This window comes from Patella vulgata, chromosome 2 (assembly GCF_932274485.2).
Source record: "Patella vulgata chromosome 2, xgPatVulg1.2, whole genome shotgun sequence".
Taxonomy (NCBI): Eukaryota; Metazoa; Mollusca; class Gastropoda; family Patellidae; genus Patella; species Patella vulgata.
The window spans coordinates 24,212,507-24,227,134 of NC_065880.2; the positions used below are offsets into that span (position 1 = coordinate 24,212,507).

The 14,628-nt window shown below is 33.8% G+C and overlaps 1 protein-coding gene across 1 annotated transcript in view; it reads left to right on the forward strand.

The window, feature by feature from the left end:
- The first annotated feature begins 1,787 nt into the window (after window positions 1–1,787).
- LOC126810781 (protein bicaudal C homolog 1) overlaps window positions 1,788–14,628 on the forward strand; it is a 56,122-nt gene continuing 43,281 nt past the window's right edge. The window contains exon 1 of the mRNA XM_050536047.2: window positions 1,788–2,190. Coding sequence (XP_050392004.2) covers window positions 1,911–2,190 — 280 coding nt within the window. The 5' untranslated portion in view covers window positions 1,788–1,910. The remainder of the gene's footprint in view (window positions 2,191–14,628) is intronic.

Here is a 14,628-nt window from a genome sequence, read left to right on the forward strand (position 1 = left end):
GGGGCGGGGGCTAGAGGGCCCCGACCCCCTCTCCGCCTCTGACTTTTCTGCACCAACCGGACTAATGAAAAATGATCCCGTAATGGGCGTAATGCTCCATCTTTGTATTATATTTATACACGACACTATAGACCATTTCTAAACGTTATCAGGGAACATTCTACGCACCTTCAGTTATACTAACGAAAAGCAATTACAGCACCTCTTCTCAACTTTGTAATTTAAGAATCCAAATTTCAAACCAATTAGTATTCTGTTTTAGTGGCGCCGATTTTCTCGCTTTTTTCGCAGAGCGTTGAATGTTGTACGGAAGGGTGGTTTGGGAAATGCTTCCATAGACTGGCAGACGGCTACGATATTATTTACCTACACGGTAAATGTAATTATCAACAGGTGATAAAAACACTAGTAATACATAAATATACAGTGAATATAAATCTTAGAAAAAAATTAGTTCAAAACTGAGTCACGGGACCAAGCTAAGTGAGAAATGAGTATGAAAAGATCCTAATTTAAACTTCGTTCTGTTTTGGGGCTTTTTTTCTTTTTTTTTTCCTTTTTTTTGGATTGTGCCACAAAACTGATATTTCATGTATTATACATGTAATATCAGGGTAAATTCAACATGATTTATATATGTCTTTGTAGCTTAGGAGGGACTTGTGGAAGATTAGTGTTTTTGCAAACTAAATAAGTTGCATCATTAAATAAAGTTTTTATTATTATTATTAGTAGTAGTAGTAGTAGTATGGGGGAGGAGTTTTCGGTTGCGAACACCTTGTGATTTGTGTTACTAGCGTGATGTTTACCTAAATACATGTATGCTTTTTTCTATATCTCAAAGTGATTTTCACTTGACAACATCTCGACATCGTCGGTATTACCCCCACCGCATGCTTCTTTATTTTTCTATAAACAGTCGGGAATTTACCTCAATGATTACTGTATACATTACCCGTTTAGTGTCGAACAAAACTTACAAACCTCCACATTTCTCAAATACAGCGTATGAAAACGCTAATTATTGACTTGGTTGACAACCAACATTAACGTTTGTTTACAGTAAATGACGTTATAAATAGATAAACAATGGACATTATTCAAGAGTATTGCATGTACTGAATTTTTAAATCAATAATTTATGCATGTTCAATTATGTACAGTATAATTATAGTATAATGAAGATGGGCGTTATGAGGGATATTTCGAATTCCAACTATCAAGGGATCTTTTACCTGCACATGGGACCTCGTTTTTCATCCGATCCGAATGACTAGATGATGTCCTTGTCAGGCCCTTCGCCCTGCATCACTGACAAGAGGAAACGCAGCCGGAAAATCCCGAGGACCGAGAGCGAACCCAAGACCTGGTATAGCGAGCCTGTGTCTAATTACTCACTGAGCCAACGCGTCTCCCTCTCCCACATTGAGCACGTGCCATTAAAATGATAATAAAGCCGTATTGTCTCTTGAGTAGATGGAATTCGATCTTATGAGCTGTACCTATTATGGATGGAAACGATAAGTGTTTGTTGTGGTTACCTAGTGACATAACATCCCTTTAATAATAAAGTTTTACATTGATAAATATAATTGATGATGTATTGACTACCAACTTTACACATTGGAGGCTAGCTTAGGTAAATATTAAAGACAATTAAAATGCTCTCTTGAAAATCGATTTTTATACAAAAATCTGATCGCCCGAGGAAAGACTATCTATTATTTTCATTCGCATAGATAATTTCAATCTTGTCTTATCAAAAATAAATGATTCATAAAGTCTGTGGGGAGAGAATAGCTACGAGAACGTAGCTAAAAACGTTGAGATATACTGATGGGTTACACGGAGGGTTGAGAGATTAAGGTTTGTTATCTAGGGAGAGAAGTGCGATGTTGTATTTGGCATGAATGAGTCGGGTAACCCCAAGTGAGCCCCATATTGCGCGAGTTTCTTGTCCTACTTACCATTACAAAGCCTCGTTTCCACATGACAACAACTATGCTATGGCGGAATGCCTTACCATGCATGTTGGCAGCATGAGGGAATCGCAGTATATTAATGAAAATAATGGAGATATATGTGACACAGCTTCCCAAGGAAGTCGAGATGAATATATTGAACGAGATCCGAATTTCGTCGAAGATAGATTTCGGGTGGATCGAAAGAAACTCGAGCAAATGCTCCAAGGTAAGAGGAACTGACGTCTTGAATATCCTTTCTAAACTCATTCACACTGGCATTATAAACGTAAGTACAGTTACATGTATATACCATGGTCTGTATTTACCCGTTGTATATAATATGTTTTAAACAGTGTATACGAATATAATGTCTGTAAATCTTTATTCAGTTACGAAGATGAATATCTATTTCGACAAGAAAATAAATGTTAATATTATAACACCAGACCCACAACATCAAAAATTTAAACTTTCCACAACTTATCAAAAATCAAATCTCTGGTCTACATTTTGCATGAGCATTCGCTGAACTCCTTGAACACCACTATCGTTGTGTAGGGACACCACTATCGTTGTGTAGAATCGATTTGTAATGATTCATAAAATATGATTTGAACAACCCAAAGTAACTAAATAGTCAAATTCCAATAGTTTTGTTTTTAGTGAATGGCAAATATCTCCAAAGCTAGAATGTCTCTTTAATGAAAAAATATAAATTGTATGAAAACATTAAATGAAGGGAGTCATTAAGACAAAGATAAAAGATACAATGTTTTCATGAGAGGCTTGCGAAATAAACTACATGTAACATGTATATCAGCTTTTAACCCTTTAAACTTGAACTTCCTGAATGATAAATGTTAAAAGTCCTTACTGACCTACGTGGGAAAGAACCTCAGTCCTAAACAATCAAATGTTATCTTCTTTTAGTTCTTCTGGAAAAGCTCTAACTCATTATTATCCAGAGTCTTCAACATTGAAAACAACATTTATTCGTCCATTCCAATCAACGGTGATATTATCTTTTCGTGAATATGTGGGATCCTAATCCAATATTTAAGTGCCATTTGTAATGAGGTGCCATGATGAACGAATCAAAACATCAGTGCGTAAATAAAATGTCAAACTGTACTTTCGATGTAGACTGGACTAACCAGGCATGAGTGACTACCATTCAATTTTTACTGCTGGCTTATTTCGACAAACAAAATTGATTAGAAATTAAAATAAAAGTATATACATGTATGCACTCACATTACATTAAAATGTACCTATTGACCCATATCCATCCATTCTAGGTTCCAAAGAATAGAGGTTTAGCTCTTTTAAAAAGATTTTGGTGATAAGTGGTATAACTTACTATTGAGTGGGTGACTTATAACGCAGTAAATATTTACTGTCAATCTAACATGCCAAAATACTTTCAAACAATACACCCCACATGAAAAGTTACCTCATAAGAATTAATCAAATAACCAAATCGTGAACTTTTTTCAGATTGCCTCCAAAACTAGATCAGAAGGTTAAAAAAACTGAAAATGTGATGCTTTTGTGTCACAAAATAATGCACTTTAGTCTTAAAAACATTCGCCCAAAAATTAATGTGACTGTAGAATATTAAGGAACTTTGTATGTCATTCTTTGATCTGCCATTTTTGTTGAGCCCTGTAGTTCTAAATCAGATTGTTTTCCGATTCAAATTTTCCATTTTATGGGGATTGTTCATTTATTTGTTATTTAGAAACCTATCTAAGTTTAAAAATTTTCAACCACAAATTATAACATTTAGATAGAAATGAAATAGAGGTTAACATCCTACTTTCTGCACCAACCAGGATACAGTTTATAGAATTCCAACAATCAATGGTTCTTGTTACGTGCAAGCCACTGTCCTGCACCATTAACAAGGGGAAACCACATTGAAAAATCTTGCCCCAGGAATATGTGCTAAGTAGGGCCTATAACAAGATCTGGAGCAGTGTTTTACAACGTAAATGAAATTTATATGTTGTACATCTGTGTGTAATGCATTTCTCTCAGTGTCAGACGACATTATACAAGTTTTAATGCCTGCAGGAATCTTAATATCACAAGTTAAAAACACTTCATACAAGATCCAAAACACCACTTTGGAATCAGATTTCACACAACAAATGTTCGTACCGTGTCACCTTTCAATAAAAGATCCTAATTTTTTTTTTTTAAATTTGTCTGTTTTGTGATATTGCTGGTAAAATAGAAAAGGTTAAATCTTTTACTTCTTAAGCATTATGGGAGATTTGAAGTATAACTACTTTACTTTAACTTCGGGTTCTCAAGTTATGACTTGAGTTGTTGGTTTCAACAAACGGCCTGCCAGGTGTGTTTAATGGTAATATTGTATAAGATGTTAGACTGTTATTTAAGCGAGTCAGTCAGTCTTGTTATATACATGTATATATCTATCATATGGTAGGTTAACATCAAAGAAATAATTCCAGAAGTGATGATGTGATCTTTACCTTGACTATTTATTGTCTATTCAGTATTGATTTGATAGAAATGATGATTTTAGTTCTACCTGACAAAATGCTGGGCACTAATCGACTCGTACCGAAATGTGACATTTTAAAATTTGTGTTGGACATGTACATATATTGGATTAGAAATATCAATAAAAATTTAAAAAAAAAAAAAAAAAAAAAAAAAATCTGTGCCCGGACAAAATGTCAGACACCAGAGCCTGATTTTGTAGTAGGCTTTAAAATATTGTCTTGTCCACATGTTTGTCTTATGGGTTTTGTTTCTGTGGGGTGCAATCCTCCTCCACTTGCTATTTAGTTGTACCTGACTAAATGGCAGGAACTAATGGACTACATGTACCTCACATTTTGAAATTTGTGTCGGACATGTATTAAAAATATGAATAACAACACAAAAAAGACAATCCTGTGGAGATCAAAATGTTAGTCCCAAAATGACCCGTTGTAAATCGTGTGGACGTTAAACCCCATTTCTCTCTTGCTCTCTCTGTCGGACGTAAGAAGTAATGTGTACTACAGATGGTTACGTTATGATTGATCAATTTGGAACAATATACAACTTGGTAAAACTACCTTTAAAGCCCATTTATCTCTCTCTTGTTTATGAAAACTTTACTTGTTAGCAACACCTGTTTATATGTACATGTATATGTATTTTGGTCATTTGTTTAAAACAACAAACAACTGTGTAATCATGTAACTAGTGCTGTGTTCCCACATATTTACCCCAAAACGTTTTAAATGTGTGAAAAATAATCTAATTTACATTTCTAAATAAATTTAGGAGAACATCATATGCTACAGGTTTATGAAAGATGTAACATACCACTCCACACTCTACACTGTGGTGATCTTGTGCCCTTTACAGCAAACTGTCTCGACAAATTCTCTCTTGTGAATTGAATGTCATATCGCCATTTGGTGGTAGCAAATAAATTATAACATTGCTTGCTATCACCTACCTAGGATTATTTTCTGAATATCCTAAATATTTTAGTCCAAACCTTTGTATTATACGCCCACATTAAAATGTGGTTGTATATTGCCATTCGTCCGGCATCCACAATTGCTTATGGATGCTCTTGAAGCTAAAGTTAACACCTAATTGACTTTAAATTTATACAGTGTTTAAGGTCATGAGATGAAGAATCCTATTGATTTCCAACGATATCCGATAATTGCTGCCCTTGATCACTTTGAAAAATCTTGCAGGTGCTCTAGAGACCATAGTATCATCCGATTGACTTTAGATTTATACACAGAGTTTAAGGTATATCGATTTTCAATGAATTTTGATAACTTGAACAGCTAAATGCATGATATTAAATGATTCGTATATATGAAAAGTTAGTATGGGGCAGAACTAAAAGCCAAAGAAATTCTAATGGTTTTCTGATAATTACTTAACAAGTTGTTACTCCTAATCAGATTTTAGTGTATTATAAATGTTCCATTACCGACAATAGAAAAAAATATGCGACAACTCTTGTTGACTGCTCGGACGACTTAGCTGCTGTGGGCGTATGTTTTGTTGCCTGGCAACCTATCTTTGACACTGAAGAAATGAATGCACTGTTTTCTGAACTTTTTCTTCATATAAACTCAAATTAAACCATTCCATATTCAATTTTATGCCTGTGCTAGGCAGAAGAGATGTTATACATGTGGTGTGAAACTGTGAATCCAAGCCCAGTCCTCCTAAGTAGAAACCTGCCATATTATTTTTGTAAATTTTCCGACGTGGTTCCCCCCTTGTCAGGGATGCAGGACGGAAGGCCTGACAAGGACAGCTGTCTAGTCCTTCGGATGGGATGAAAAACCGAGGTCCCGTGTATACATTGGAATGCATGTAAAAGATCCCTTGGCAGTTGGAATTCGATATAAGAGTAGGCGATAGTGCCGCTGTCCGGGCAAAATTTCCCTCATCGCACACTGTATGGCGTATGCCCGTCTTCATTAGCCCAGTATAGGAGCAGAACAGTAGGACGTTAAACCCCATTTCATTTCTCTTAAAGTAAAGGAATATGATTTCTTTTGAATATAATAGCTAAATTTGTCTGGTCTTGAAGAAGCTTTCCAGGATATGGTAGACAGCATATACAGTGTACCGGTAATTTCAACCCAGTTCTACTAGGGTAGTATGCATGCCGCAAGCTATGTACAATGTGTCATGCTATTAATATGACATCACTGGCAAATTTAATGTGGGGAGGGGGGGGGCATTGGGCTGTCAAAATGTTCTAATACTGACTTAATCAACTAAAATACCATGAAGATGTGCCCTCCCCTCTATTATTGAGTAATATGACATTAATGACATTATATGCATTACAGTAGTGGGAGTCAAAGTCACCGTTAATTACACAAGCATATATATTCCACTAAAACTTTTCTCTTCAAAGTAATTTTATGCACAGGCCCAAATCTAGGTACAGCAGGCAATTTTAAGCCAACCCATTCAGGTGACCAAGAAAAAAGAAAAAGCCTTCTTGAGTACACTTTTGCCCCATCTTTGTGTTCAGACGACATGTTAACAATTGATGGCTTTTTAAAACCAGCTTAACTTAAACATGCATTATGCAAGAGCTGAATATGCCTATTGCAGGTCTTTCTTTAGGTCTGAAATGTTTACTAAAGTATTAATTAGGCATTAATTAACTGATCCAGGCCTTAATCAACTCTCGATGGCATCGGATTTCTCTGATATTAAATAGATTAGAATGGTTCAGCGATATATTGATTTAATCAAATATGGAGGACCGTGACTTAGCTTCGATCAACCAGTACAGTGGTTGAAATTATTGCACACGTCTGTCAAACCTTCAAAGGCTAATATCTTCGCTTGCAATAGAGTAATTTGAATGAAATTTTCAAATTATTCATTTTACATCATCTACTTTCGAACTATTATAGCAAGAATGGCTAGTTCTTTATCTAAATCTTACATAATGTATCTTTAAAAGACCGAACAGTTTATTGCGCCTGGAGAAACCACTTGTTTTGAATTCTAGTATTGTAATGAAACTATTATTGTGGTTATAAAGTTCGCTATGGACTAGTTTGGCAGCCTTACTGCAACAAACTCAACCAGAATTTTTATTTTTGAAGATTCAACTACATATATGTTACTATAAGAAATAGTATAGAATATCTGTGTGTGGTTAATGCATATATGTTTTGTCAGAATAAATGAGGCATTTTAGCAGCAATAACAATTACCTTAAACCTGTAAAACATTATTCGTGCAAAACTTCTGTAATAAAAATGGAAAAAGTAGTTGAAGCTTGTCATGTAGACTAGGATTATTGAAGTGTTGTATAGTTTGATATGTTATCCAGATATCCTGTTTTTTCATGGCTAATATTGGCGAGTATTAAAAGGTAGAAAACACAAGTTTTTAAGGAATCTTTATTCTTACGTAGGTGTTCTTAATAAAAAGTGGTATCTTGATTTTAATGTACAATTTCACAATTGATTTGGTAATATATAATCATAGAAATATTAATGTTATTTAATTTAGTTCATTTAAAGGGCCAATCCCGGTAATTTTTTGGAGAATAAAACTGCTTAATGTGGTGTTAAAATCCCTTAAAATCTTCTACCTAAGGGCAGAGCAACTAACTCAATATTTGTGATACGTTTTCAAAGAACTTAAACTCGTCAGTCTTCATCTGGAAATGGAGAACGGTGTCCCAAGCTGTATTATGCTGTATCTGGATAAAGCCAGACTTATTTTATAAAACTAATGCGTAGGTGAAATTTACCTTTCGTTATCAAGTACAGCACATGGGTCATTTAATGTATACACCTCTAAAGGAACGGGGCTCGATTATCAGGTAACCCATCGAAAAGATTGACCCGAAATTTTAAAAGGGTTACATGTCCGGTTAAGCATTTTTGACATTCACGTAGAAACGACTCAATATTTTGAGCTGAAAATTTGAGACAAGCTAAATACACCATTCCTCTATATTTTGGCGCTTAAATTTCATATGAACTCGAACTTTTAATTTTGAGACTCTGTCCAAATCAGGATAGTCCCTGTAAGCCACTGATTGTCATTTTAATCATTCAGTTAAATTTCATGTACTTTATTCTGAGTAAAGTTATGAATGTTTGAAGTTTTGACAAGAAATGGCATAAATAGTCTCAATTGTCAAGTACCATTGCTACAACAATAAAAAAAACAAACTCTCAGTTTTCCATTTTAACATTTAATGAAGATATGGCAGACATTGTCTAATCCATTCAATATCTGAGCCATCATGTGAATAAATGTCTAAGTAATAATTTATATCATATTTAAAGCCAGAAAAAAGACATACAATTGACAGATTTAGCTCTTATATAATGCATCTTTAAGAGTGTTGCTATTACACGGCCAAAAATTTAACTTGTTAAGAAATAGCTAAAATTGGGGTCATACTATTTCAGAAATACCATTTTAAAGATGCATTATGTAATATTTAGAAAAAGAGCTGGCCTTATATGTATATATATATATATATAGCAATAGTACTTGACAATGGACACTTAGTCAAGTCGTAATTATCCATTTTATCGTCAAATTTTTAAATATCATTTAAATCTTGGGAAAACGAGTTGATTATAGGCGGGTCATGTGAAATAATGTCTAAAAGTTTATATAACATTTGAAGTCAAAATAAAGACCTGCAATGTACGTACATTCACCCCAGTATGCCCTTAAGGGGTACAAGTAGCACTGTAATCACCTGCAAGGAACTTATGTATATCTCAGACTGGTAGAATATGTTTATAAAATGAGGTTTTTGACACTGCACATTTTTGATGCAGATAAAGTTTCTTATATAAACAGACTTAATCAGGACCATTAACAGTTCATTCTTATCATCTGCCATGTTTCTGCAGTTTCATGTTTTTTTCTCCTGGCATAACAACATTTTAAATCTTACTTACATTTAAACGCTTGCACGCACACCTCTTGGCAGCCTTATTCAATTATTTTAGTATATACCGTTTGTTGTTATTTGCTATTTAAATTGAAAACATAAACTAAGGTATTATTTTAAAAGTAGTGTATATAACATGCAAATACAGTGTAATGTGTCATGTGTGTAGTAACAACAGAATTATAGTTTGAATAGCGAGAGAGAAAAATGGGGTTTAATGTCCATTTGCCACAAACCAGGACACTCTGGGATTAATATATAGTGTAATTTTATTTCAATAATTAGCTGGTGTGTAGGGGTCTTTAGCAGTGACTGGGAACTCAAGAACCTGTAGAAAACCCACAAGGCTATCCTGGTCACGAGGTGACCCTACTACTTGTCACATACCGTACATACTTGGGATCAAGACCACAACACTTGACTCAATGACACACTTTAGACCACTCAACCACCCAACATCCCAACGAAGACCAAAGTAATTGTATGGAAAGCATTTGTCAAAGGAAATATTGGTCTAGACTTAAGCTTATTACTTGGAAGTAAAGAACATTAAGTGGGATTTATAGTAATTTTCAATACTAGTTCCCACAGACAGGGAAAAACAATGCTTGTTAATGTTATTTTCAATTTTGAAAACTGATTCATATTACTCAAAAATATAAACTGCTATCAAAGCTGGAAGTCTAGTGTGTCTTTATATTCTGTAGGTAACTCTGCAATTTGTAATTTAGTTATTGCGTAAACAAGATTGTAAAATTGCTTCTGTTCCATTTAATTATCGAAGTACAGTTAATTATGGCACTGTAAATAATACTATAATAAACATGGTTTTGTTAAGGGTAGCAGAGAGAATCTGTAACATATTTTTAAAAAACATAAAGGATAGATATTTGAATTGCCCCCCGCCTTTCGAAGAAAGTAGGCAACTATTAAAATGGGTCTGTCTATCTGTCACACAATAACTCTTCTCCTTCTAATTGAGCTACATGTAGAATGTTTTAAATTGGTGTAGGTGTTTATTAGGCTGATGCCTTGATAGTTTATTAATCTTTATATTTAGGAGAGTGATTTAGCTAATTTGCGGGAATCTTTAATGACTCCCACAAAGGAAAGTTGAGGTGTGTCGAGAGGAGCCGGAGTGAAAGCGTACCTTATATTGTATAGTACAGAAATGTCTGTAAAACATTTGACTTTATATACACTATCATATTTTGTCCACAATTATGTTCGTTACAGTCTTAAGAGGAGACAGTGTGTTCTGGAGAACAATAAAGTACCAGGTACAAAAATTAAAATGGTTAACTGGAATGGAAGCCACACAGGCTTTTTGAGTATAGCGCTGACTCACTAAACAAGAGTTCCGCGGTTCTATCCCTTTGTTGGGCAAGAAAGTGCCACAGGATATTCCAGCCTGGTAACCCCATTTGTGGTTGATGGAAGGCCTCATTAAAGTGCACATAAGATGGTCCCGGAAAATTTGAGATACGTGTAGCCAATGGTTACTATATCCACTTTACGGCAAGTTCACGCCAATCTGGTTGAAATTAAGTCAGTTATCTTCACTCAAAGTCGTAAAAATTGACCTTCCGTAAAAACGGCTTTGCCAATTATCGAAAACACTCTTAATCCCCTCAGACGCCAGTGACGCCACAGTGACCGAATGCATATTCGGAATGTTTATTCCTTAATTAGCTATATATACAGCCGGCGTGTGTATTCTTTAACGCCTGAATGATTCCTTAATCCCCCTAATTAAATAAAACAATTGACTACGGAATAATTTGTTTTGTAATTCATTTTAATTTAAGATCCAATTTAGAGTGCCTACAACTTTTAAACTTTGAAGTCCTGAACTCTTAATTAATTTTTTAGAATATGGAACTTATTGGACGAACACTTTTAATATGTAAATAATATACGGGTCCAGCTATGTGGTTTTTACTGAGAGCACTTCGCTTTTCCACATAAAGTGTAGTGTCGTTAATATCTGTCATTGATTAATCAATCCAACTATAAAAGTTATACAGACATGGGTCATAAATTAATTTCAAGTTGGTGTTAGCAGTGAGTGTTAGTGGGATTAAGAATGTTGATTAGGTAATTATCTTTTTTTACGTCGGCCAGATCAAAGACATCACTCTAAGAACGAACTAATGGTAGAATCATACACACACACATTAATTGTATAAAATAATTAAGTTTTACTAATAAGTTGTTTAAAATTACTATATACCCAATAATTATTGCTTACCAGTGTTTTTGTAATCAAGTAGCCTCGTATTATTTGTTGATTGGCGTTTAAACAACATTTAATTGATGGATGGATTAACGTTTTTGATACGATTAGGTTATAATGTCTAACATCGGTTATCTTCTTTATAATAAAAGTATATATTTTACAATTGCATTGACAGTTTAATCACTCACCAAACGGCACCAGGAACTCCACGAATGATCCCGTGCAATTTTCGCGGCGAAGTTTAACCTCATTTACTACACCCGTATGAACTAATGGTAGAATCACACACACACATTAATTGTACAAAATAATTAAGTTTTACTAATAAGTTTTTTTAAAATTACTATATACCCAATAATTATTGCTCACCTGTGTTTAAACAACATTTAATTGATGGGTGGATTAACGTTTTTGATACGATTAGGTTATAATGTCTAACATCGGTTATCTTCTTTATAATAAAAGTATTTTACAATTGCATCTCCTATTTTAACCATCATTATGACAAAGTGAGAAGATGACCCGCCCTCTCTTCCCACGACAACGATTTTTAAAACCGTGTTTTAAAGTGATTTTTAGATATACAAGAACTTTTAATTATTTTAAATCTGTTTTAAAGTGACGTTTAGATATACAAGAACTTTTTATTATTTAGTGTTTTTAACTAACTTCTATTTTTTATTCAAATAAATAACTTAATTAAATCAACCTGTCCATAATATCATGCATTATGTATTGGACGTTAAATTTGTAATCAACAACAACAACAGCATTGACAGTTTAATCATTCACCAAACGGCACCAGGAACTCCACGAATGATCCCGTGCAATTTTCGTGGCGAAGTTTAACCTCATTTACTACACCCGTAGTACATGGAACGGTACATGATAATAAGATACCAAGCGTTGATTGGCAGAGAAATGAGTGCGATTTATTGTACATGTTATGCATAGTCATCGGAAAATTCCATATTCACTGTAGTTGTTCTTTATGTATAGAAATGGTTATTATTATTATATATAGCTAATAATGAATATATCGACAAATGACTGGCACCATTTGTATTTCTGTACTTAAGTTTGGGATATCAAGTTTTACGGGGTTATCCAAATTACCGGTAAATGCGCTAATTTCTTGAGTCATCTTTATTTGACACGTGGCCTAAAGTTGATATAGTAACCATGGGCTATACATACATGCAATTTAGATTTTTGATCTTACGTGGTCTTTAAGAAAAATGTCTAATTGTTCAGATAGGATGAAAAACTTAAGTTCCACTGTGTACTTGTTCGCATGCACGTAGAAGAAACCTTGTATTGTAGGCAAATAGCTGCTGTATATTAGAAATCATTATCCATTTGATTATATTATGTACTACAAGGTCCATGATTTGAAAAAGAAATACATGCTGTTAATATTCAGATATACATTAATACAAGTACATAACTTGTGTTTGTGTAAATATAGACTTAATTAGTAAAAAACAAAAATATAATTCCTGTATATAAAAATAAAAAAATAAACAAAGCAATTCCCTCATAAGCACACTGCATGGCGTATGTCTGTCTTCATTAACCCAGTCGGTGTAAATAAAGTAAGATGTTAAACCCCATTTCATTTCATTTGACAGGTATGATTGAGTCTGGCATGTTGCCTCTTTAATTGATTATAAGTTACAAGTTTGATAATAGAGTTTAAAGTTTTTGGTTATTTGTAGTGAAAGAAATATATTGTAGATCTTAACGTACATTTTAATCATAGGAACTCACATCTGTTTCTGATTCCTACACAATGAATTTATTCATGCAGCTTTTGCGAGGTAATATAATCACTATGATAGGGCGTCAACACTTTGAGTTTTTCTCTTTCAAAGTTAGTTTCAAACAAAGCGTGACATGAAAAAGATCACAACATCAAATCAATTTATTGGCTGCCTGGAGACTTTCTCTTTTAGTTGTAGACAAGTTGCGTTATAAAGTGTCTGTTGGTTTTTAATTTGATATATTTATATGTATGTCATGCATATTCCTAGTTTTATTTCTGTCTGTTGCTGTTTTTTTTTTTTAAAGAATAGTAAATTTATGTTGATACACACAACATGTAGGTGTGCATCTAAATTGAACAGGTGATAAATGGTTGGACACACCTACATGTAATACAAATCCAATCTAATATTTTTATAATTTTAAAATCCATTATGTAAAGAGATGTCAATCTTGTAAAAATAGTTCAGAAATAGATATGGTAATGAAAAATAAAATGAATATTTTGAAAATTTCATTTTAATTACTTTATTTTGAGCGATGCTCCGAGTGTTTGAACTTTTAACAGTACATACTGTTTCTGTTCAACGATTATTTACTGCACGGACAACTCACAAACCATCTTAAAGGGCCAATCCCAATAATATTTTAGAGAATAAAACTCCTTATTTTTGTGTTAAAATAGCTTAAAATCCTCTACCTTAGGACCGAGCAACTAACTCAATATGCGTGATACGTTTCAAACAACTTAAACCTGTCAGTCTTCATCTGGAAATGGAGATTCGTGTTCCAAGCTGCATTATGTGGTGTCTGGATAAAACCAGACTTTTATTTTATAAAAATAATGTGTAGGTGAAATTTACCTTTCGTTATCAAGTACAGCACGTGGGTCATTCACAGCATAGACCTCTAAAGGAATGGGAATCGATTATCAGGTCACCCAACGAAAAAATTGACCTGAAATCTTAAAAGGGTTACGTATCCTGATAAGTAGTTTTGACGTTCACGTCCACACGACTCAATATTTGGGCTCGAATTTTGAGACAAGGTAAATACACCATTCCTCTATATTTTGGCACTTAAATTTCATACCTACTAGGATTTTTATTTTTGAGACTCTGTTCAAATCGGGATAGTCCCTTTAATATAGATGATATTTGTCTAAAGAATGGAATGTGGAAATTAGATTATTTATGATCACATGATTG